The following is a 25495-nucleotide window of genomic DNA, read 5'->3' as shown; positions in this document are numbered from 1 at the left end:
GCGCCGCCGCCGCACCGTCACCGCTCCCCCTCAGCCGCGTTCCCCTTCAGCCTTCCCCCAACACGGCGGCACCCCCGCCTGCCCTCTGCAGCGCCATCGCCACATCGTCGCTGCCTCCCGTCAGCGGCACCGCCCCTCAGCCTCCCCCCGTCATGGCGGTTCCTTCACCACCTCCCCTCAGCAGCGCCCCTCCTCAGCCTCCCCTCAGCAGGACCGCTCCCCCGCCTTCGCTCAGTATCAGCACCGCCCCTCAGCCTCCCCTCATCATGGCGGCCCCTCCGCCTCCCCTCAGCATCAGCACCGCCTCTCAGCCTCCCCTCATCATGGCGGCCCCTCCGCCTCCCCTCAGCATCAGCACCGCCCCTCCGCCTCCCCTCATCATGGCGGCCCCCCCGCCTCCCCTCAGCGTCAGCACCGCCCCTCAGGCTCCGGCGCGGGCTCTTCCCGCCCGGCGCAGCCGCGGAGCAGCAGGCGGGGCGCGGAGCGGGCGGGAAGGGCGGAGGGCTGTTGGTGGCGGTCCCGGCGGGGCGGGATGGCGCTGCCGCAGCAGTGCGAGGCCGCGTTCGGCACCGCCGACCTGTACGGTGTGCTGGGCGTGCGGCGCGGCGCGTCCGCGCAGGAGATCCGCCGCGGCTACCACCGCGCCTCGCTGCGCCTGCACCCCGACCGCGTCCCGGCCGAGCAGAAGGAGGAGGCCACGCGCCGCTTCCAGGTGAGGAGAGGCGCAGGGAGAAAGGGATGGAGGGAAGAAGAGACGGAGGGAGAAAGGGAGGGAGGGGGGCGGTGGCAGCCACGAGTGAGACCGACCCACCACCCCACAAGTGACTGGCCCCCTGATCCGCTGTCCCACAAGTGACTGAACCCCGAGTGACCGCCCCAGTGACCAGCCCCGACCGTGACTGACCCCCGAGTGACCGCTCCCGAGTGACCTCCCGGGCACCGCTGCGTCCCGCAGATCCTGGGCAAGGTGTACGCCGTGCTGAGCGACGACACGCAGCGCGCAGCGTACGATGAGACGGGCATGGTGGACGAGGACGCAGAGGCGCTGCAGGACGGGCGGGACTGGCTGGAGTATTGGCACCTGCTGTTCAAGGTGAGAGCGGGATGGGGCTGGGAGACGGAAGAACTTTTCGTTTTGATGTGTTTTCTCTTAAATCCTCCTGATGAGCAAGTCCTGTAACTCACAAAGCATCACCTCTTTGCTCCAGGTCACCATGAAAGACGTTGAAGACTTCCACAATAGCTACAAAAACTCGGAGGAAGAGCTGGCTGATGTGAAGGCAGCGTACATGAATTTCAAGGGCGACATGGATCGGATCATGGAGTCTGTGATGTGCGTGGACTACACAGATGAGCCCAGGATACGGGAAATGATCAAGCAAGCCATCGACTCCGGGGAGCTCCCGTCCTACAAGGCTTTTGTAAAGGAGTCAAAGCAGAAGATGATGTCCAGAAGAAAGAGGGTAGGTTGCAGCAATCGATTACCATAACCTTTAACCCTTGGCAGAAATAAGTGACACTTTTCTTTTGAGATGTTTGTCACAGGTTTGCCGGGTTACACACTGTACTGTTCACATCTGGTTACCTGTGGTCATCACCCCCCACCCCAAATCATTGTGAAAGGTTTTTCTACTTCTTTATTTCCTTATTATACACAGTTACATTACAGTTTAGCATGCCCCTGCATTTATCTACAAAGCTGTGAGTTGCTGGAGTTAACAAAAACAAACAAGTGGTGAAAATACATTTTGGTTGGCTTCTGGCAGGTGTGAAACTACTCTAACCTAAATGGACTCTTGTATGCTTTTGGACACTTTATAGAATGTTATATGCACATCACAGTAGTCTTTAAGTTATTGTAGTATCTACCAAGACAAAAAAAATAAATGGGTGTGGGAACAGGGATGGGGACAAACATCACATTCAACACTGGGAAAGAGCAGAAAAACTTCCTGCTCTGCTAAATGGTGGAACCAGAATGGGCGTCCTTTGCCTGATTCCTTATCTGTGGCCAAACTTGGAAACCCTTCGGACTTCCCTGCAGCTATTTGTATACAGATGCCAAAAAAAACCCCATTGGTAAGTCCTGTAAGACTTGGTCAGATAACATGGAAAATACTTCTTATAAAAAAAAACTTGTTTACTCTTTTAGGCAGAAAAAGAAGCTAAAGAGGCAAAAAAGACTAAAGATGAATTGGGCCTTAGTGGAGAAAATGACTTGCAAGCGCTGATTAAAGTAAGGCTTCTTCTGTTTGTTGCAGATAATTTTGTTACTGGTTTATAATTGTGTTTTCCCTGAGGGTCTTTGATTTTGGATCCTTGCATATCTTCTGAATTCCTGAGGTTAAAACCTGGCCTTAATGTTAATTATGTGCTTTAATTTAATTAGAATCATAGTACAGTATGGATTTTATTACGTGTGTCTATTTAAAACTTTACAAGAGTTAAATATTTGGAGTACTTATGCAATAACTTCTAGTTTTAGGCAGTTTCACAGGGAGTTTTAATGATGATGCTAAACTTTCTGTAGCTTGTATTTAACATGTTTGATGTAGTCCAAGATTTTGTGTAGCTATCAGACTTCAATAGGATAAGCTGTATTGGGAAGTTGCAAAAGGTTTGAGCTTGGTTGGTGTGCTTTTCCCCCCTGCCCAGAGCCGAAGCAGAGAGCGAGAAAAGGAAATGGATAACTTCTTCGCCCATCTGGAATCAAAGTATGGGAACAGTACTAAGAAAGGAGGAAAGAAGGCCTCAGCCAAGAAAAGAAAGGCAGAAGGAACAGCGTAGACTGAAATACCAGGTTTCACTTTGTATGGAAACGTGGCTTTGGGAGAATTTGGGGTGTTTTCCGGGCTCCTGTTTCAGACTGTGTGCATTGACTGGCTCTAAGTGGGAGGAATGACATGGCACGCATGCTGAACAGGGAAGACAAGGCATTCCTGTGCTACTGTCTCCAACCCTTTGGGTGCCCTACAGTTGAGATCCATGTGTGCTACTCACACATTTCTTCTGTAACAAACCTCCTGCTATTTTTAAAGGTCTTTGCACATCAGCTCAACAGGTCTTTTTCAAGATACTCCTGTAGTTTTTATAAAGATTGTTTGGAAAATTGCTGATTTAATAAACAAGAAGGTGGGTTTTTTTTTCAGTTTTGCTTCCTCAGTTCTCTGTGTGTTTTCTAAATAAGTTATTTAAAACAAGCCAATTGTGTTGATTCTTCTGATTTCAGTCAAATAAATCCTGCACACTTCCAGGGAGGATCGTGTTTCAAAGGCGTAGGAATCTCAAGGTGAACGCTTTGGGAGTTGAAGGCCCTCACAGCTTCAACAACAGCTCCTAGGGGGAAGCCAGAGGTAGATGGTCTCTCTGTTCCCTTTTACTTGTCTGCTCTCAAAAATAACCCTGATTCTGAGAAAGCAGAGCCTGTAATTGTGGTTTATAACACATGGCTTGAAGGTTACTTTTATTACACAAAATAAATAACAGTCCAGGAGCAGTCCCTGGTGTCAGCCATCTGTACCAAATAACAGAAATGGCCTTAGGAGGCAACTGCATTTTTTAAACCCACTGACCCCTCTAGGCTGTAAAACACTACACCATGTTAACAGAAGTCTATTCAAGTTTATTTGTCTGCTTTTGTAACTCTTGTGCTACAGAAAACTCACTTGGTCCCTGAGGAATGGCACGGATACAAATGGGATGCTGATCTGCACTTTGCCTGACATAACTGACAACACTGCACAGTGTTCCAGAAGAGAGACTATAGTTTGAAATGGTTTAGTGAATAGAGGCCTCTAGTGAACATCAGCTTCCTTCTCTGAAAACTTAAGACTGAGCTCAGAGCTGCTTTTTTTTTTTAACTTCTGGAAATGCAAAGAAGGCTAACCCAGTTATGTTTGCACATTTCCTTGTTTTTGATTGAAGCATGTTTGGATCAACTGGACTTGTGAGCTTCAATATGGATGAAAAATTATTAGCTGGTCTGGAGTGAGGAAATAGGGGAGCCACTTCATAAAAAATACTAACAAGATTTTTTCCTATTGTGAACAGTAATTTAAGGAATAAGAAAATACAGGAAAATAGTGCTCTTTAATTGGACTAGAAAGGAACAACTGTTTTTGTGGAGCATCCTAACTTTGTTTAAATGCAGCCAGTGCTTACCTCAGCTTGTTTTTACATTTCAGTCTGGCAGTTACTGTTTGGGAGTAAGACCTTCAACTAATCACTTATTTTGAGAAGCCTGTACTTCATGCTTTCATTTGTTTTATCTGGAGCCACAAGGCCAACTCCAGCAAAAGCCTCTGTCAGGTCTGTCACACAGGGCAGGCACAGCTCTTAAAAGCTCCAATGCTCCAGTGGCTTCTGGAACTCTACCTTGGAGTGAAGAAATCTTGTGTAATTATATGAATTTTTACAAAGGGACACTGAGGTGTTCTGTGAAGTTACCATAAAATGTCTCACCAGGAGGATTTTGAGTACTGTCTGAAACTACTTGCAGTAAGAAATTTCTTTTTTGCCTGCTCAGCTTTCTTCAGTCACTAAGGAAGAGGTAAAAGGTTTTATAACTCAGGAAGAGGCAGTGTTTTGCTGCCCTTGGAGCTGCCAGGTCACCTGCTCTGCAGCCTTGGTTCTACACACCTGTGTTCATACCTGCTGCAGCTACCACAGCATTCAACATCTGCCTAAGTGCTTGCTTTTGCTAGTACAATATTGCTTTAAACATACAAATACACTTTTTAAAAAATGTAAATCACTACAGCTGTGGAAGGCTGGGTTAACCTTCCTGAGGGAAAAATGAGCAGGTCCTGCAGTACCTGCCTGTAAGGACATGAACCTGTCACCAGCCTCATGGAAAACAGCACAAGCACAGACAGAGTGCTTGCTGGGTTTCTTAGGAGTTGGGCTTCACTGGAATGTATTCACCCTTCCACTGGAGCATCACTTTCTCTACTGGTAGGAAATGGAATGTTTAAGTGCGTCCCTTCTAATCTTTGGCAGCTGCTGCTTAGATTTATATAAAAATAACTATCTGTAAGGAAGGGTGTTTGAAAATTCTGTGTAAACAACGTTGACCTTGCTGGGAAAGAGGTGGTTCATGACTCTCTGGAGGGGGATGGATGGGTGAATGCTTCTCCATGGCACATCAGTGCCTCTGCTTGCTCTTTGTGCCTGATCCACTTCGGCCATGGACTTTCACAGAACCGTGTGATGGAAGACCTGACAAACAAGAGATCATGGACAGCCTCAAGACTTTGGGAAGGAATTACAGCTAATTATCAAATACACTTCCTCTAGCTTAAAACTTAAGTGTCTTTTTACTCTAACACATGGCTATCAATTGCTTTATTTATAACTTCCAAAAAGGGCAAAGCTTGTGCTTGCCGAGTTGCTGCATTGCAGGGAGTGACTGCATTCTTTGATTTCACTAAGTGTTCATGTCTACAAAGCTTTTGTGCTATTTCAAATTGGTTTGTCAAAACCAGCAGTCATAAAACTCATCTTGCTTTTTTTTGGTGGGGGAGGGAAGATATTTATTTAATTTCAGTAGGAACCACTCCTTGCTTGTTTGAAAACAAGTTACTTCAGTTTTAGTAACTTGAGGTTAACAGAGGCACTACTTCTGTTTAAGCTGACAACTTGCACACTGAGAGGCACTGGGGCTGATAACATTAAGCTTCCTTACTTGATTTAAATACTTGGTGTAATAAAAAAAAAAAAAAAATAACAACAAAATGCACCCAGCTATACTCTGGAGTAGAGTAAGACATAGCAAGGATAACATCTGTAAAATGGCAAATTAAAGACATGGATGGAACTTTGAAAAACCTCCCCAGTGTAAATTACCTGTAGGAATATACCCCTGTAGGAAATGCATCCCTGTCCCAAAAACCTCCTTTGATCTTAACTAAACCCTGTGATTGATGAGCATACCTGAACTTGTGGATCCTCTCCTTGTCCAGGATTGAATACTATAATCAGTAACAGTGCAAGAACGGCGGCGCTGGGAATGGGGCTGGAAAAACAGCTCAAGTTATTTCTGTTTGCATGAAAAAAAACCCCAGCAAGATTATAATACAACTTAAAACTACTTAAACGTGTATTTGGTAATGAGTTAGATGTTGTGAAGGTCTAAGCAAAGTTTTTAAAGAAAGGTCAAATCAACTTTAGAAGTAGAAAATACACTTTTCTAACACATATTTAGTATGATCATTGGGCCAGTTGGAGGCAGTCTTTCCATCTCAGAATACTGGGCTGTTCCAAAGCAGATTTTATAACTGCTGAGTCCAGGATGTTGAAATTATATATGGAAACCAATCAAGCAGCAATTTAAAAGCTGTGCTGATATTACAGCTTCCAAAGCTTGGATAGAATCACGTTGTTAAGATACAAGAAGGTATGAGTAGAGTAGCAGTTCCAATTAAATTAAACTGAGGGTGTTTGATACTGAAACAGACTGGACACTGATGTTAATTCTCAAAGCACCCTTTTCAGTAATTAAGGATGATCTGGTGTAATTAGCCATGTTTTACCGAGGGTGTGCTGGTTGTGTTAGGCCTGGAGAAGGGATCAGGTAAGAACAGCTGCTCCTGGAGCTGCTGGTGAGTGTCTTCTTGTGTTGTGACACTGTGAGCACGGCGGCTCGAGTTCCCTCGTGGTTTCTGCAAGGAGAGTAACAGAGTTACGGCTTTTAATTAGAGAAGCAGTTCATCAAAAATAATTAACCCAGGAATTAAAGCTTTTTTTCCAAGTGAATTATTTTATACCTAGTTATGAGGAGGGAAACATTCAATTTGCATTATTGAGAATTAAGCAGGTAAGCGTGGGTGATGCTGTTACTCAAAACTGATACATTTTTCTATTTGATCATCTATTTCACCTTCTGTCACAAAACAACAAATAAACTGGAACTCTTGGGCTGTGTAATTTGACAAGCAGTGATAACAACTTTAGATTATCCCGTAATAAAATGAGATTCTTGTGCCTGTTACCATTTGCCTGTGGGGTCCTGTGGTGCTCCCACGCTCTGCCACAGTGGTGGTGGCAATGGGTGGCAAGGGGTGATTTCTGTTCAGCAGCAGTGGGGAGGGTGACATCACCTGCTCCTGTGCAGTCAGGCTGGAATGCACCAGTAAGAACACAAAAAAACACAGTTAATATGTTTGGCAGGTGGAAAGGTGTAATGTTGTCAGTTTCTTTGGCCTTCTGTAAGAATACCTTGGAAAAGCTTCAAACCGTAATCTAGAAAATACTTTCCTAGTGCTCTCTACTTACATTTAAAAATACATTTTAATCAAGCAGAGATGTCACTTAGATTGACTGAAGCCTGAGGAAAGGGAACAGAAACACAAAATACTGGAAGGAGAAACACCAGTTATGGAAGGACAAGGAATAAGTCTCTCAGCGGTATGTGACAAGAAAGCAACCGACTGGATGAATTTATAGGTAAACAGCAAAACTAAAACTACAGTAATTTAGAACACATGGAATAGACAGGTCTATCAAATCCTGCATTGTTTCCTGATACTCCCTGTGGTCCCTGTAAGTGACTCTATTCAGTCAGGTCATTGTGCAAAATAGAAGAAAGATATTCTAGATATGATTGAGGGCTAGCTCACTAGGAGACCTTTGGTCCAATAGATAACCTATTTAAGCATTTTTATAATCCAGTCTGGGCTAGGATAGCAACATGCAGATTTAAAAATTTATCTTGAAAATAGGCTGCAGAAAGAGACAGCCGTGTCAAGGAAGAGATGGTGGCGTTCACTTGCTTGCAGAGGACAGACTGTGACCTATTGCTCATGCGCAAAACTACCTGAATATGGGACTGTGTGTGATTCACTGAATCACAGCTGGCAGCACACTGAACGTCAGCTTTAACGACTCGGCTTTCTCAGGGGAGTTGTGCTTTAAGGAGCAGTCCCTCCTTACCCCCGTAATCCATGTCCTCCCTTCCCAGGGATGCTCTGACCCTGGTGCCCTGCAGGGACAGGCTGTTCTGGGGACCTACAGGCGCCTGCAGACGTCGTCCCCGGAGCGCGGGGTCCCGATGGGCTGCAGGGTCCGTGGCGGGGGGTTCTTCCTCCTGGTGCAGCGGGACAGGGACGAGGTGCTGAGCTCCAGGGGACGACTTGGCCATGTCCGGGTAGAGAGGAGGGAACTCGAGCCTGGCCGTTTGTCGTCCAGGACCCTAGCAACAAGAAAAAATTACAAGACCAAAAGAGTGATGGTCAGCATGACAACTGCTGTTACCAAAGTGCTCGCCTACAGGTGACTTTATTCATAAAATACATAGGCAGAAATTATGTGTGTTGATTTTTTAAAGTAACTATATCAATTTTTACAGAGGACAAATAAATAACCAAGCAGGAAAATAACTAATAATTGTTTTCTCCAGCAGAAGAATTTATCTTACAAGGTTTTGGGTTGAATCCCTCTCAGAGTGAAAGTGCTCTACTTTATTTGCTACAGGTGATCTTACAGTGTTTTCTCCACTACAGGCAGGTTCCTTTGATGTAACTGGATCCCATGGATCACCATCAAGCCATTCAGATTATGCTGAGAACTACTTGACTCTTGAGAGAGACTTACCTGAAATTAAAACAAAATAAGTAAGTAAATTACTGTTTGGCAGAGACATACAGATATGTATATCACTTTGGAGAAAAGTCATTAATTTCTTCCATGACATCCAGATATATACTCAGTTATATTATTTCCCCAGCTGGGGGAGATTAGCATTTAATTTTTTTTGAATGATAGTGCTTTAATTTTTTTGAATTTCTTTTTAGAAAATGCCCTAATGTTTAATATTTTTCAACTGAGCAGCTCATTTGCTGATCTTCCAACAATTACTATAATCAGAAGCTTTACAAAAATAATTTTCAGCCTATATTGACATTTTATGTCAAGAACAGATCTGCAGAGTCCTTTTCTGAGATACAGACTTATCTGAAAAAAAAACCATCATATTCCACGCACCATAAGAAGAGCAAATAGAAAATAGCAGAGAAAATCCTATACATACTTGAAGTGTTTTTCTCCTCTTTTTGCTTTTGCGGCCACCTCTGGGTTTTGGGCACTACACACACAGTAAAGGGACACAAGGGACAGGCAGAGGGAAGAAATAAAGGAGAAAGAAATAAGGAAAGAGCTGAATTAAAATGGAATAAACAGGTAACACTTTGGTGCTCACCACTCTAGAAGCAGATCATCTAAAGCAGATTATACAGTTAAATTTAGTGTCTGAGAAAAAAAACTGGTTTAGAACTGCAGAGAGTTCTTTCTTGCTGGATGAAATAACTATTAATGTGAAAATGGGATCCCACACACACACTCCTCAATCTCACCCTTTAATTGAAACATTGAATTGTGGAAAGAACTACATGCTGAATCAACAGCCACCTCATGGTTGTCACACACAGATATAAAACACTGCTTCAAGGAGGAAGTAAGAATTAAAACTTCCAGCTGAGGAATAACAGAACTCAAGTGTCAGAAAGGACAGCCAGCGTTCACACAAAGTCCAAACCATTTATTTATCTAAACACAACCACTCTTTCTGCTGAGGTAACACTGTGATTCATCCCCACACTAAACAACAGCTGGCTAAAAATCCTTACCAGATTTGGCGTCACCGAGGGCATCTTAGTGTGTGGCACCCGAGGTAACAGTGCTGGCAGAGGATCCAGCTGCAAAGGGCTCATGGCATCTGCTCGCAGCGTTTCCACTGTTATGATATTCTTCTCATCATCTGTGCAAAGCAACAGAATTCCTGTCAATACTGGCACTGCTAGTCATGGACAGTGCTATTAATCAAAATTTTTTTAGTGAGAGTTCCCTTGGCTGATAAGCTCTGCTAAGTTTTTTGAAGAAATGTTTCACACTGTTAGCAAAATAACCTTTTTATTTCCACTGAAGAGATCATTCCCAAATACATTACTCTCCCATGGCATCTTTATAAAATTAGCTGAAATCCCCTTTTGAGCCCTCACCTTCACTATGAATCCTTACCAGAGGCTGACCCTTCCCAGTGTCTGAGGATCAATTCTTCCATGCAGACCAGGACTTCACTCCAGACATCATCAAACACAAACGTGAGCACAGAATCCTTCATGCAGGAATAGGGAGAGACAGGAGGAAACCCCAATTTCTGTCTGCCAGAGGACAGTGCCATTTTCCTCCCATGCAACTCCTCCTCCCTGTAAAAATGTAAGTATTACCTGCGTCAGAAACTATATTTACTTTCAGCTTTCCCACTGACCTCAGTGAGAAATGACTGACTCTCCCTGGTCTCCCTATACAGAATGATTATAAATCATACTCCAATGAACAATAATTTACCCATGAGATGAAATTCATGTCAAAAAAATCAAAATTAGTTGTTAGAGTGATATTTCTACATCACATTGTTAGGCTCCAAATCTAATGACAGGACAGAATGCTGAAGACAAGAGAGTGATATTTTTTGCTGCAGCAATGTCCTTTCTAGTCTGGTAAAACCAAGAAACATAACAATTTTACTATAATGGTTCAGGCAGATAAGTGGCTTTAATTATTAAAACTAATTAAGTAGTCAGGAACTGACAGCACCTTCCAGAGTTCTTACCCAGGCCACATGTTCATACTGTATGTATACTGTGCTGAATAATGTAAAGGGGTAAAAAGATAAAAATAGTGGTAATTGTTTCTTGCCAAGCATAAAATCCACTCTAGTTCTTAAAAATACCACTGAAAATGCACCCAGCATTCCAGTACAAAACAGAAGCAGCACTCTGCTGTTTCGCAACAACAGTGAATTTGACATAGTATAAAAAATAAATGGGGTTGAAATACATATTATTACACAGGCTCTTAGTTATGATAGAATGAATTATTCAAACCGAGCACAAAAATGGACAGCATGAAAAATTATCCAAAAATTCCTAAACATAATTTAGCAAAAGAAATTGTCCTAGGAAATAGGTTTGGAAAATTCCCAGTGCCCAGGCAACCTCAGGCCTTTGAAAGCTCTCTAGAGAAAAGATAAATAAATTAATCAAGTATCTGTATCTTAACTGCAGAAACCCCAGGACACTATTTTAATCTTCAATACCTACACATCTCTGTGGTCAAAAGCCAAGAATTCCTCCACTATGCCTTCAGAGAGAATTACTTCCTCTTCCCCTTCATCGCTCTCTGAGGAACACGAGGTCGGAGGCTTGGAAGGGTTGGACTTTTTTTGAGTAGGAGCAACAAAAAGAGGCACCTTCTTGCCCAAAACACTAAATCTGGACAGGTGACAGTTTTCAGAAAGCAGAAATAAAGATAAGTTGTTATTCCACCTCAAATAACTGAGAGACAAGCATGGTTGTTAAGGGCAAGCAGTAGCAAGGCCAAACAATTATTCATTACAGTAACAACTTCTGGTCTGGATACCTTTTAATTCTTGAAATACCTGAAAATTCAGGGAAAAAATATCCAAAGCTGATTAAAAAGCATTCTAAAGCATTAAATAATAAAAGCAGCACTAACAGTGCTTTGTAATTTTTAAAGCCTAGGCAAATTCAACAGATTATTAATAATAAAACCAGCTACAGTACACATATATTCTTAAGAAAGCAGCAGCAAAGATATTTCTATTTACTCAGCAAAAGCACACCTATGTGTTCTTGCTATTCTAAGTGTACTCAATTCAGTTAAAAATGGAGAAAAAAAAAAAAAAAAAAGAGTGTGCTGTGTTCAAAACTCGGCCTAACAGGAAGGCTCACAGAGCCTTGGCATGTTCAGGCTCAAGATGCAGAGAACAAACCTGCCTTCCCACCTTGGCATGATCCAGGCTCACTGCTGGTACTTACTCATCAGAATCCTTTTCCTGTGGTGAACTTACATCGGAGGGAGCCAAACTGCCCGAGGGGGAACTCGAGTACCATCCATACCCTTCATCTGTGGGGGTCACCACCTGCTTCCCCACCACCCTGCCACGGCAAAAGCAAAGGAGAAATACAGCAAAAAACCTTCACAGTACGATTATTGAAGGCTGTAAGAACAGCAGCAAATCCTAAAATTTCTCCTGGGAAGCTGTGCAGTTTTCCTGGTGACATTCAGTTTTCTAAGAGAATTCTGCTCTGCAAGTCAGTTGAGATAGCAACAAACCTCTCTCAAAGAACCACATGTGGGGTAAAAGGATGTTTATTAATGACAGGCAGGCACATCACCAGGGTGATCTTTTTTCCTCTGTCTACTGCATAATTGCATAAACCCACCCTGCCCCCTGTTTTAAAAGCAGCTGTGTGCATCCCTAGCCTTGTGAAGGTACCAGCATCAGATCATTAATAAAATACCTGAGATGCGGAAAGCTGGAGGACCACTGGTGGCATTCTTCCCGCAGTCCCTCAACATGAACATTCTCTTTCTGCTCATATAGAAGCTCATCAATTTGTCTGAACATCTGCTGAACTTGTTGTGTGGCAGCTTTGTCAAATTCCTGGAGAGGAAAGAAAATACCTCATGAATAGCATTTGCAGGGTTTTTTTAATTGATCTTTTAAAATATAATTGGAAAACACAACTATTTGTTTAAAGCTTAGCAGGACTGCAGAAAAAGATTTTAACTTTAAATCATTTTCTCCCAGAGATGATGTAGCCTGGTCTTAAGACGGTTGGCAGCCACATAAAAACCTTACATTGACACAGCAATAAAAACTATTAGAACATTTTGAAATATCGTTATTATGATATTAAGCTACAAGACTTAAAGGAATCAGAACAGAAAGGATAAAATTCAGTGATATTTTAATGCAATAGAGGATTTGTTGCTTCCAGTGTCCATAAACAACAGCAACACAAAAAGCAATGCAGGCTGGTGGGAAACACTGACCCTGAGGGATGGTCAGGCCCTTTGTTACATGTGATAGAAAATGGGGTCAGTTCTGGGGTCATTTATATCTAAACAGCTCCATCTGACCTCCCAGAAGGCAACACCACACTAGGCTTTGATGGAAGGATAATAAATCAAACATTTCTAAATGAAAATCATGTTTTAGGAGCTTACTCTATTTTGAGAAACATGCAAGGATGCAGAAGTTTGATAAACGCACGCCAAGTATCTCAAAGTCATCCAGCCATGGCTGGGGTTCCACAGGAACAGCATTTATAGATACAATTATGCACTAAATGATTTACATTTCCAACATTTTTAGTGGAAATGCAGAATATTAACAGAATAGTATGAGCCTAGTGTGTTTTAAACTGAAAGATGGAAAGCAGTAAAAAAGGTATTCTTTCTATAATCACTACCATGATTTTTTGACAGATCCAATCATTTTTGTTCTAACATGTCTTTGCAGTGGTATTTCAAGTGTCTTTCTGTGCTCGATTTGGCTTGGATGATTATGTTCTACTCACGTCATAGCCCCAGGAGAAGACTGAGCTGTCTTCTGTGGAGGTGTCAGCCCAACCCTGACTAGCAGTCCGTGGATCCCCATGATCATCCGATCCCTTATGGATTCCCGACTCCCTGAAACGCGCACGTCGAGCCAAAAGCAAAACCAAAAAGAAAGCAAAACAGCGGACAATAAACAATGAGAGATCGAGTGTGTCAGTAAACAAAGCCCAGCTGGATCAGAACAGCTGGATCAGAGGTATCAGGACAAGTACCTGGAGGTCTGGGCGAGGTGTTCAGCCGTGGGTGTGGCTGAGCACACCTGAGCCCCTGGCTCTGGCAGTGGGTGATGCCTCAGGGCATGTTTTGGGAGTCCTTGTCTGAAAAAACAGCACTGGGACTTGGCACAACTTACAAGAATAAACATTGACCGAGTTCCCAATAAGTTTTATAGGTTTTTCTTTCCTGCTTCTCAAGGACTGTGCACACATTTATGACTATTACAAAGCTAATTCTTGTCACCAAAGCTCTAGGTTTAAGGTGTGAAAACTAACTCTAGGATAAATATGGAGTTAAAGGTCTTGCTTCAAAATCAGTTCAACTTAAACCTAACATGCTGTGAACTGGCCTACAGCTCCCTAAAAGCAGAGACAACGCCATTATCCCTGTAGATTAATTGAGTTGAATTAAATAGAACAAGAGTAAACGAGCCGAGTAAGTCAGAACTGACTAAACCCTTGGGTCAGGAGAAAAAAGCCAGTTACAGGGATTTAATCGCGTTCTGTCACACCGGTGTCTGCTCGAGACCGCTGCTCGGGAACCCCGGGAGCCATCTGCCGCCGGGGACATGGGGTGACCGGGCCGTCACAGGGCCCTGCTTGGCGCAGCGGGGAGCGCGGGCGGCAGGCCCGGGAGCGGGGCCGGGGGGATCGCGACCGGGACCGCGATGGGGCTCGGGGCCGTGCCGGGCCTCGGGGGAGCGGCAGCCACTCACGCCAGCACCGGTTTCCGCGCGTATCGCGATATCATCCTCAGCGCCGCCGCCCCGCCGCCGCCATCGCGCCGCTGCTCGCCGGGGGCGGAGCGCGGCCGCGGCGCGATGGAGGCGCTGCGGCGGCCGGCGCTGCCCGAGGACGCGGTGCGCTACCGCCTGTTCGCGGCGGCGGCGGCGGGCCCGGGCGGCGAGGCGCTGCTGCGGCGCTGCGCTGAGCTGGCCCTGCTGCGCTTCGCCCCGCTCCTGGCCGCCTACGTGTGGCAGCGGCAGCCGTTCCGCCTGCGCTACGTGCCGCGCCGCGGTGAGCCGGGAGCGGGCCGGGAGGCGCAGCGGGAGGAGCGCCCGGAGCGGCGGCACTGGGAGGGGGACCCGGGAACCGGGAGCGTGTGAGGGGAACTGCGGGAGTGTGAGGGGCTCCCGGAGGTCGGGAACCGACGGCGTGTGAGGGGAATCCGCCGGGATCTAACCGGGAGCGTGTGAGGGGAACTGCGGGCATGTGAGGGGGATACGGTGGCCAGGAACCGAGAGCGTGTGAGGCGGACCCGACGGCCGGGGAAGGGGAGCGAGTGAGGGGGAACCGGGAGCGAGTGAGGGGAGCCGGGAGCGAGTGAGGGGGAACCGGGAGCGAGTGAGGGGGAACCGGGAGCGAATGAGGGGAACCGGGAGCGAGTGAGGGGAGCCGGGAGCGAATGAGGGGAACCGGGAGCGAGTGAGGGGGAACCGGGAGCGAGTGAGGGGAACCGGGAGCGAATGAGGGGAACCGGGAGCGAGTGAGGGGAGCCGGGAGCGAGTGAGGGGGAACCGGGAGCGAGTGAGGGGAACCGGGAGCGAATGAGGGGAACCGGGAGCGAGTGAGGGGAGCCGGGAGCGAGTGAGGGGGAACCGGGAGCGAGTGAGGGGAGCCGGGAGCGTGTGAGGGGAACCGGGAGCGAGTGAGGGGAGCCGGGAGCGAGTGAGGGGGACCGGGAGCGTGTGGGAGGAACCGGGAGCGTGTGAGGGGAGCCGGGAGCGAGTGAGGGGGAACCGGGAGCGAGTGAGGGGGACCGGGAGCGAGTGAGGGGAGCCGGGAGCGAGTGAGGGGGAACCGGGAGCGAGTGAGGGGGACCGGGAGCGTGTGAGGGGAACCGGGAGCGAGTGAGGGGAGCCGGGAGCGAGTGAGGAGAACCGGGAGTGAGTGAGGGGAGCTGGGAGCGTGTGGGAGGAGCCGGGAGCGAATGAGGGGAGCCGGGAGCGGGTGAGCGGGAACCGGGAGCGATGAGGAAAACCGGGAGCGAGTGAGGGGAGCTGGGAGTGTGTGGGAGGAACCGGGAGCGAGTGAGGGGGAACCGGGAGCGAGTGAAGGGAATCAGGAGCGAGTGAGGGGAACCGGGAGCGAGTGAGGGAGGACGCGGCGGCTCCACAGACTCCTCTCAGTGTCACGGCAGGGTTAACCCAGTGGGGCATCTGGTGCCACCTCCCCGCTGCAGCAGCGTCATCGCAGAGCACAGGACTCAAGATTGCTCCGCACGGTCTGGAGTATCCCCAGGGAGGGAGACTCCGCAGCCTGTGTGGACAATCTGTTCCTGGGCAGGGGCTGCTGAGCCACCGCTCCTCTCTGTGCCCCGTCCAGGCGAGACCCCGGCGCACATCGGCGGCACCACCGTGTTTGGGGATAACGTGGAGGATGAGTGGTTCATTGTGTACCTGCTCCGGGAGATCACCAGGGAGTTCCCGGGGCTGGCAGCCAGGTAAGGCGGGCCCTGCTGAGGTGCTTTAGTGGGAGGGCTGCGAAGGGGCAGTGCCTATGCTGTGAAGGTCCTGTCTGAACATTCCCCGTCCTTGGAGCTGTTTCCCCATCCCATTCATGTTTGAGGTGTCCAAGGGCAGGTTGGATAGGGCTTGGTGCAGGCTGGGCTAGTGGAAGGTGTGCCTGCCTGTGGCAAGGGTGTTGGAACCAGATGATCTTCAAGGTCCCTTCTAACCTAAGCCTTTCTATGGGGGGTCTATGGTGGATATTAAAAATCCTCAGCAGACATGGATTCAGAAGTGTGTTGTTGTGCTCTGCAAAGCTTTTCCTGCTAAGAAACTAATTTCTCCTTGGCCAGGATTGATGACAACGATGGAGAGTTTCTTTTGATAGAAGCTGCTGATTTTCTCCCAAAGTGGCTGAATCCTGAGAACAGTGAAAACAGGGTGAGTAAAACTTGTATACAATTGGCAAGGGGGCCACAGTAGCCTTTTATGTAGCAGCTGGAGTTTCTCTTGCACTTCTAGCCAAGTGGTCTGGCTGCCTCTGAAAATCCAGAGTGCTGTGTGTCCCTTACTGTTGCTCCCTTCAGGAGCACTCCTGTATCCACCTGAACTTTCTAGCTCTGCTGGAACCATTTGGATGAATTTTTTTTACCATGTTCAGGAGTGTTTAGGCAAGAGGATTTGCTGCCCTCAGAGCAGGGAATGCTCAGGGTTTGAGTGTTTCTGTCTCTGTAAGGACACAGGCTTTGTCTGGTACAGGCGAAATAATGAGCAGACACCTTCACCTGGGTATGGATGGTTGCTAATTGCAGTGGATCAAAATGGAAATAATTAATTTGGTCATTAACAAAATATTGTTTAATTATTTTTCCCCTACTCCAAGTTCCTAAAACGGGATGGAACACAACCCAAAAATTGATTGGAAGTGTGTACCTGGACTGTCAGGCTCATATTTTCATTTTGTTTGAGAGAACAGACAGAGTGAGGGAGTTGAGAACGTTGTAATCTGGAATCTGGGCTTTTCTTGGGATCAGGAACCAGGATAGGTCACATAGAGCACCTGAAGTAATGCTTTTTAATCCCTGTGATGTTCTGAAGCAGTTAGGTTATGCTGGTTCTCCTGAAGCACTTGTAGTTGAAGAGAAACTTGTTATTGTTGTTATTAAGGAAACAAGATATCTTTGATGAAACTTGTTGCAGGTAAAATTGGGATTTTTACTGGTTGGATCGTGGTCTCTGGCATCTCAAATAACTTGTATAAAGGCTGTGCTGCTCCCTGTATTGGTTCCCTGTTTGTACTGTATATTCTCTGTGTTCAGGCAGATGCATTTGTATATGAAATGAAATTTCCCACCCCTCTCTGTGTGTGAGTGCTCTTACCCTGTGTGATGAGAGCACTGCTGCCTGCCAGGTGTTCTTTTACAAAGGAGAGCTGCACATCATTCCGCTGTCGGAGCCTTCGGAGCAGGACTGGCCCCTCTCTGCTCCCTGTCTCACGGTGCCGCAGGCGCTGGCGCTGTTATCCACCCGCTCCGAGGAGTTCCTGGCTGCAGAGCCCATCAGAGCTGCGCTGTACAAACGCATCCAAGGGTACGTGGGGGCTGCATGTCGGTTCTCTGCAACAGTGGAGTTTGCTTCTGTGCTCTCTGGGCTTTAAACATTTCCCCAACAGATGTGCTAAAGCTGGTTCCTCTTCAGAAACCAGCAGCCAAAGGTTTTTCTGTGGCACTCTTGGAAAGAGGGGGATCAGTGTCCTGTAGGCTGTGATCCAGGGATCTGAAACTGGTTCACTGCTGTGATTCCACCCTTGACAATGACAAGAGTTACTCTTCCTTCACATCCTTCTTAGACTGAAAAATCTGACAGTTACATAGAGGATTTGACCTAAATTGTAGAACCAGCAGAACTGCCAGAGCTTCAGTTTTTTCGTAACTGTGTTCAGGCCTGTGCTTTATTTTTTTTGCAAGAACTTTTTGCAGTGTAACTCCCAGAGTATGGTGATGAATACTGCATAGCTGGATATGTTGGTTAAGTTCACAGGGACTCATCTTACTCATGTGGGGGATTCAATTTTCTTAGCCATGAACACTTACATAAATATGTATTATAGAATCAGACACTCTAGGCATTAGATTGGCCAAGTTTTAGCTCCAGAGTGATCCTCTGACCCATGCTGCAGGTGAATATTAAAGTGAAGTGGGCCTCATGGTACAGAAGGAGGGGTTACCTCTCAGTACCTTCCCACGCTCTGTTGCCACTCAGGTATCCCGAGCGGATCCAGGCCTCGCTGCACCGAGCCCGCTGCTTCCTCCCGGCCGGAATCGTGGCCGTGCTGAGGCTGCGCCCGTCCCTGGTGGCTGCGGCAGTCCAGGCCTTCTACCTGCGGGATGCGGGCGATTTACGGGCCTGTCGGCGCCCCTTCAGAGCCTTCCCTGCCGAGCAGCGAGTGATGGCCCTGGTAAGTGCTCTCTGGAGCCGCTGATGGCCCTGCTGTGCTCCTCTAAAGCCTTTGATACCCTGGTATGTGCTCTTCTAACTCACTTAATTCCCTTCTGTCACTGACATGGGTTCTGTGGCCAGTGGTATAAACACAGAGATTTAACTTAAAACTGCCAGTTTTCTGTTGGTTTTTTTCCCCTTCTGGCTCTAGGGATGAATTTCCAGGTCATTGCATTAATAGCTCCTCTGAATTGATGTGGCTGGACTTTGAAGGGGCTGATCATGAGAGAATTGTTTCTGAAACCAGAGGTTGTGATAACAATTCCTCTGCTGAAGTGCCTGCTGAGTAAATTGATCGCCTTGTGTGATCAGAGCATTTTGACAGCACTGCCAGCCAACATGAGGAGTTGCTCCTATTCAGTGGTTCACTCCAAGGCCTTCCACCTTCTCAGCTGTGCTCTCACAGCTCAGTGAAAGCTTTTATGAAGTCTTTTATGGGCACTGTCCAAGCACTGTTGTATCTGATTCATTTTGTTAGAGAGTTATACCACAGAACTCCTGAAAAAAAGCTTTAGAGTCAAATTTTGTACTTCTAGACTGTTGCCAAAATCTTTTATTCAAATTTAATTTTACATACACCTTGTTGATGCAAATACAGAATATCAAGGATTTTTCCTAATGTATTTTGAGTGACAAAAGTTCATATTTACTTGGGCATTTCAATTTGGGACATACTTTGTAAAGTCTGAAAAACAACTTATCAGAAAAATCTCTCTTAAGTCACATTTTGAATGCAGTCTCAGGTGTTGTCTGTAATATGGGTGCCTTCAAACACACTCTGGTGAGCCTGGAGGAGTTTGCTGCCTGTCCCCATCAGTCAGGCTGCAGGGAGTGTTTGTTTCTGCTCTGGCTGTTTCAGGTGACTTTCACTCGGTGTTTATATGCACAGCTGGCACAGCAGAAGTTTGTTCCAGACAGACGCAGTGGATACACCCTGCCCGCCCCATCTCATCCTCAGTACAGAGCCCACGAGCTGGGCATGAAGCTGGTAATGAGTTTTGGGGCATTTTGGACTTGGTTCATGTATGCCAGGGAATGAGTCGTTGGCTGGAAGTTGCCTGCTTGTGCAGAGAAATGTGAGCAAAGTCCATCACACCTGGAGAACCTCTTGTTGTTGCATCTTTTATCTACAGGCTCATGGCTTCGAAATTTTGTGCTCCAAGAGCAGTAAAGTAGCTCCTGATGCCAAGAGAAGCGTGTTAAGCAGTCCTCTGTGGGAGAGATTCCTCAGGAGCTTGAAGGAGAAAGATTATTTCAAGGTGAAGCAGTGTGTGCTTTTAAACATTGCAGGGGAAATAAACTTTAACCCTTGAACTTGTGGAAGGAGTTGCAGTGGGGCAAGAACTTGAATCCTTGTCTCTGTTTAAAAGGAATGAATGTCTTTAAAGAGGACATGTGCAGTTTGTTCCCCTTTGAAAGGAATTTATTTTGGAAATTAGAAAGGAAAAAGCAAGATTTGGGGATTGATTCATTCATCTAAAGAAAGGGGAGAAATACACTTGAATGAAGAGATCCACCATATATGATTGTGTGAGGTGTAACTGATTTCACTGGTTTACATTTCATTTCCACACCTAGAATTAAATATTGTTCAAGATCCATACATAAAACCATAGACATATTTGGGCCCATGAAAGTGTAATTTTTATGTCTGTGTGGTTTTTGTGAGTTCTGGGGATTTTTTTTGTGAGGTTTTGTGGTTTTGTTTTTGTTTTTTTTTTTTTTTTAACATGCCTTTGACTACTTATTTGGAGTTAATAAATTGGACATAAATTGACTACTTACATGAAGGTTATAAAATTGGATAACTCTTTTGAAATTCTTAGGTTAATACACCTTAATATACTTCAAATATAGGAATGCCCCTTTGCTGTATTGAGTTCCAAGTACCTGGCAAAGAGGTTTTACTTGTTTTGGTTCTCTCAGCATTTCTGTCTAGTAACACTCATCCTTAGGAAGCCTGACTGTGAAGAGGAAGGGCAGGATTTGGATTCATGCCTGTGACTTGCATTAAACAGGGAGAAATGGAAGGATCAGCGAAGTACCTGGAGCTGTTGCACATGGCAGAAGATCACTTCCAGCGATTTGTTTCCGTGCCAGAAGAGTAAGAGCTATGTGAAATTCATGAGTGTCACATACCCTACAAATTCATTATTGACCTTTGAAATCCTTGCTACAAAAACCTGAACCCTTTTCTCCATTGTACATTTAACATGGGAGCTGTGGCCAGGAAACACAAGTACTGATTCCTCAGAATGCTCCACTAGGAGAAGTTCTGGCTTGAGTAACTCTTTATCTTCGTTTTGCTGAGCTCTTCCAAGGGGTTTCCAGGTGGTGACTGAAAAGCATCACTTGCTTGTTGACTGTAGAAAGTGTATAAAAGCTTCATTGAAAAGCAGTCTCAGTGAATAATAAATACAGGGTAATCTGTCTCCTTTGCTCAAAGGGCTGGCTGTGGATTTCTCTGGGAGATCAAGTCCAAAAAATTAATCACTACAAGAATGTCTGAGGCTTTGCCAGCTCATAATACCTTGACTCTTAGTTTTTTTGAGTTTCCAGTCTGTGTTGTTTGGGATCTGACAATCTTAATATTTACCAAGGCAAAATAAATGTAAAGAAAAAGAGCCGTGACAAATGGGCTTTGGAGCCATCAGCTGGACATTGCAGGGACTGCCTGTGTCCTGTTTTGGCCAATACTCTGCGTAGTACTCTGGTACTTCCCCAGGTTCATTTCCCTTTTTGATGTGTTTACACAGAAGGAAACATGAAGAATTTGATTGCAAACCTGAATGCAGAGCATGTGATCCCATTGAATCCGCTTCAGTAAATTGAATTCTTTTCTTCTAGCTCTGATGAAGTGAGCCCAGGTGATGAAATCCTGACACTGCTACAGACAACATCCATTGATCTGAAGGAATTTGAGAGAGAAGCAGCTAGTCTTCCTCCAGAGGATGGTGAGCTGGCTGGGGGAATTACTCCTGTTACAGGTGGTTATTTGCGGGGGGAGAGGGGGAATGTTGACAGCGCTGAAAGGAGAGTAAATGCAGCCTTCATTAAGCCTAAATACTGGATTGGCTCTCCCAATTTAGAGGAAGCCTTTCTTCCTCCACTTAGTGGCCAAAGGATTCTCAGTGGCTAGAATGGTATCTCTTAGTTTGACCTCTTCAAAGCAGAGTCTAAAAGTAGTGAAAAGAAATCTCCACTCTGTTCTTCTCAGCCTCTCTCTGCCTTATGCCGTGTGTGACCCAGGATCAGCCCAAAAACTTAACTGCAAAACTGAGCTGCAAAGGGGTTGCAGTCCTGTCAGTGAGCTGGTTTGGGCCCTGTGGCCAGCAGGCTTGTGCAGAGTCCCAGATCTGTCCTGTGTTCTTTCAGATGACAGCTGGCTGGATATTGCACCAGATGCTCTGGATCAGATGCTGCAGGAGGCAAGAAAGGAGTCCCTTCCTTCCACAAATGAGGAAGAGCAAAAATATGACTTGGAAACAGTTGCTGAGAGCATGAAGGCTTTTGTGTCCAAAGTCTCCACGCATGAAGGAGCAGAAATGCCATGGTAGTATCACTTGAGTTTGGGGTCTGGTGTGGGATGTTGCGCCCTGCTGCAGCCTGTGGTTGATTCTGTGATGCAGAGAATCAGAGTTTGAAGGTGTTGTGCTGAGCAGGGCCTGAAGCAGAGCCATAGCAGTGAACATGCACTTGCTTTAAATCAGCTTGGTACCACTGTGACACTGGTGCAGGATCACGTGCTGCAAGCTGAGCTGCTCTCTGTCACTCAGTTTGATTTTGTGGTCTTCAAAGGTTTTCTCTTTTATGCCAAGAATTCTTCCACTCACCGTTTCATGTCTAATCCATACAGGCTTCAAACTTCTGAGGACTTCTAAATTCTAATGTCCCAACTTCAGTCCTGGCTTGAAAGAAATCAATATGGCTTGTGCCTGTGTCAGGCTTATGCAAGTATAAGAGCTTTGTTTCTAAAAATTATTTTTATATTTCAGGTCATCTGATGAATCCCATGTTACCTTTGATGTGGATTCTTTTACAAAAGCACTGGACAAAATTTTAGGTGAGATTGCTTCTTTATTTGAAATAAATCCCTGCCCTGATTTCTTTGCTGTTGTACTGACACAAAATAATGCCCAGGGGCGGACTCGGAGGAGCTGGATTCTGATGATCTGGATGAAGAGGAGGAGTTTGGTTTCTCAGATGGGGATGATGCAGACCTGACTGCTGGGGATCAAAGGCAGGAGCAGAAGGTGTCTCCTGAGGAGCTCGTGGGCAGTCTCAAGGCGTACATGAAGGAGATGGACCGTGAGCTGGCCCAGACCAACGTTGGGAAAAGTTTCGCCACCCAAAAGAGAGGGGTGAGTGTGCCCTGAGCTCTGGTTTGGAGCAGTAATTTCCAAACAGGAAATGTGCTACAAGTGGCCATTCTGAGTAATGTGATCAGAGCCTTCCCCCATGCAGGCAAAGTGTGCTGTACCTGCACCATAATATGTTTTTTCAACCTAAAGCTTACCTAAGCTTTGCATTTGCCCATCTTTTCCAAGACTTAGTTCCATTTCCCTGTTTTTAGTATTATGGTAAGCAGCTGCATCTTCACTTGCAAGTTCCTGTAGTCATTTTCTCCCATAGGAAGCTGAGCCAGGACTCAGGAACACTTTCTGTCAGTGGCATGAGCATTTGGTGGCTGAATTGCTCTCTGTCAAGACTCTGGAGTGTACTGGACCTTGTTGGCTGCAGAATTGTTGTTTCTTTTCTCCTGTGATTTGCCTTTTTTTCCCTTCAATCTGCTGATGCAATTTGAAAACCTTTCTCTTTGTGCTCACTGCAGGCGAGTTCTGTTGAAGCAGCCCCGTCTGAGAGTGCTGGCCCTGACTGTGGAGCTGAGGATGCTGAGCTGGCCCCCGTGGATGTGGACATGAACCTGGTGGCAAACCTGCTTGAGTCCTACAGTGCCCAGGCTGGCCTGGCAGGACCCACCTCGAACATTTTACAGAGCCTGGGGGTGAATTTCCCTGAGAACACAGAGCTCACTGGCAGCTGAGCCATGCAGGGAGAGGCTTTGGACAAGACATGGCTGTGGGGAGATGAAGCACAGACAGACGGGCAGGATGTGGAAGAAGAGGCCAAAGGTTTTAATTTAGAGCATTCTGTTCATTATGTGTCACTTCAGCAAAGTGAATTTACCTGCAAAAGCTTTCTGACTGGACACTGTCTTGGATGGAAATGAGATTTTCCCAGTGCTAACACAATTTCAGAACACTGAAAAATTATGTTGAATGAATTACTCAAATGAGGTTGTCTTTTATTACAAAACCTCTCTTCCATTTTTCCAATCAGTGATCCAATTTGCCACATTTCTAAAATGTCCTTTTACCCATTGCTGAGTGGGTTCAATATCTGGGAAGCAGTTCCTGTTCTGAAAATGCTGCTGCCTTCGGGGGGAGGTGGTGAAATACCACATTGTAGGAAGAATCTCGTGGATTTGGGAACGTTGGTGAAATGTTGGGCAGACATTTAATCCTTCCCAAGAGCATGATGCTGCATTGTAAGAACTTCTGACAATTACTGTAAGAGCCTGCTCCTTATTAAGCACAAGGTTTTGAACAGTAGTTGGATCAAATGCATAAATACTGGCCAGAAGCATTTTTAAAATTTATTTCAGTAAAAACAGAAATACAGCTTGATTACTTAAGTTTTTTGAAGGTCTGCATAACTTCCTCAGTGCAGTATCAGTTCTTGGAGTGAAAGCTTTTTCATCATTGATCATTTTCTGAATGAATTCCATTATTGCTGAATGTTGATGTCATGCCAGCAGTAGCTGTGTGTGAGTCCAGGCTGAGCAGTTTGGGTTTTTTTGAGTGAAAATGTGGCTAGAAGGCATGTAGCATGTTGCTTTCATGAATGAAAAATGTATTTTAAATATGACAACTTTAATTTCAACAAGATACATTTGAAATTAAATACATCATGATTCTTGATACACAGACAGCAGCAATGCAGTCCTGCCAGGTCTAAATCAGCTTCTCAATTTCTCTTTTTTTTTTTTTCATTCAGCAATTAATGAGTTGTCCTCCATTGATGTTGTGTAATTTACTTTATCAGCAGCTCAGGGAGAGTACTGGCAGGTTGGACAGGGATTAGAGATGGACAGCAAGAGCTGGGAAGTGCAAAGAAAGTTCTGCTAAATTTCAAGGAATTTGGACTGCTCTGAGGTGAGAGACAGAGACAAATCTGGGGTGGGAAAATGGGGTTAAGTGAGGCTTTTTAAATTGGACAAGGATATTGAGCAGTTGGTGGTGGAAAACTTGAACCTTGGGAAGGGTTTGTGTTTCACCAGGAAAGGTAATTAACACATAAAATTCTCCACTGATGAGTAGTTAGATCAAGTTTAGATACTTTAAAACATAATTGAGTTTAAGAACATGATCACAGTTAACTGCTGTGTGGCCTGTGCCATACCAAAGGTCCAAATAGATGGAAGGACTCTTGTAGTGCACGAGAACTGCTAAGATGAGGTTCAGAACAAAGCTGCTCTTTGGAAACACTCCAGCTGAGGTTTCTGCTTGGATAATCTCACTTTCCCATCAGTGGGACGGGGATTTCTCTGGGGCTGTGCTCATCCCAGCAGTTTCACAGTGGAGCCCTTCCAGGCTCTGGAAGTGCTCCCGGGAGAGTTTGCCGTGGAAGAAGAAGCATTTCCATGCTGCCTCTTCCACTGCTTTGAGGTAACACACGAAGCATCTCTGCTTTTAGTTCTGAAAGTGTTTTTAGTGAAGGAAGCCTGATGGAATTAGGGAAGACAAGTGTGGCGTGGTGGATTGCTATTGAAGTATATTCTGAAGTTGTTTAACTGGTTAATTTTCCCTTATTATCTGTATTTCAACTGGGGGAATCCCCATTCACCTGCAA

General features: G+C 45.8%; 3 protein-coding genes across 11 annotated transcripts; 2 read left to right on the top strand and 1 right to left on the bottom strand.

Moving 5' to 3' along the window:
• Window positions 1-453: 453 nt before the first annotated feature.
• Window positions 454-3148, top strand: DNAJC9 (DnaJ heat shock protein family (Hsp40) member C9). The gene is made up of 5 exons (XM_021537097.4): window positions 454-712; window positions 956-1093; window positions 1209-1463; window positions 2153-2236; window positions 2656-3148. The coding sequence occupies exons 1-5, from the start codon at window positions 533-535 to the stop codon at window positions 2785-2787; spliced, it is 789 nt and encodes a 262-aa protein (XP_021392772.1). The 5' UTR covers window positions 454-532; the 3' UTR covers window positions 2788-3148.
• FAM149B1 (family with sequence similarity 149 member B1) lies at window positions 1612-14480 on the bottom strand. 9 transcript variants are annotated; one of them, XM_031505149.3, is made up of 15 exons: window positions 14354-14480; window positions 13635-13739; window positions 13383-13494; window positions 12321-12463; window positions 11835-11954; window positions 11097-11267; window positions 10012-10199; window positions 9621-9751; window positions 9026-9079; window positions 8480-8589; window positions 8009-8188; window positions 6990-7116; window positions 6531-6659; window positions 5932-6013; window positions 1612-5217 (listed from the first exon to the last, which is right to left on the bottom strand). In XM_031505149.3, exons 1-15 carry the CDS (start codon window positions 14386-14388, stop codon window positions 5144-5146), a joined length of 1761 nt encoding a protein of 586 aa, XP_031361009.3. In that variant the 5' UTR covers window positions 14389-14480; the 3' UTR covers window positions 1612-5143. The 9 variants fall into 9 exon arrangements, 7 of the variants coding, with proteins under 7 accessions (XP_031361009.3, XP_085440035.1, XP_021392770.3 ...); XM_085583909.1 differs by lacking the exon at window positions 9026-9079; XM_021537095.3 differs by lacking the exon at window positions 14354-14480 and having other exon boundaries at window positions 3430-5217; window positions 13635-13917.
• On the top strand, window positions 14440-24577 carry ECD (ecdysoneless cell cycle regulator). The gene is made up of 13 exons (XM_077784806.2): window positions 14440-14654; window positions 15963-16080; window positions 16438-16525; window positions 17496-17674; window positions 18347-18542; window positions 19443-19571; window positions 19717-19842; window positions 20602-20687; window positions 21431-21537; window positions 21959-22136; window positions 22579-22646; window positions 22724-22944; window positions 23415-24577. The coding sequence occupies exons 1-13, from the start codon at window positions 14459-14461 to the stop codon at window positions 23625-23627; spliced, it is 1905 nt and encodes a 634-aa protein (XP_077640932.2). The 5' UTR covers window positions 14440-14458; the 3' UTR covers window positions 23628-24577.
• Window positions 24578-25495: the final 918 nt, after the last annotated feature.

Source organism: Lonchura striata, chromosome 6 (genome assembly GCF_050655825.1).
Source record: "Lonchura striata isolate lonStrDom1 chromosome 6, ASM5065582v1, whole genome shotgun sequence".
Lineage (NCBI taxonomy): Eukaryota > Metazoa > Chordata > Aves > Passeriformes > Estrildidae > Lonchura > Lonchura striata.
Note: the sequence above shows the minus strand (reverse complement) of the source record. Positions and strands in the feature narration are given on the sequence as shown.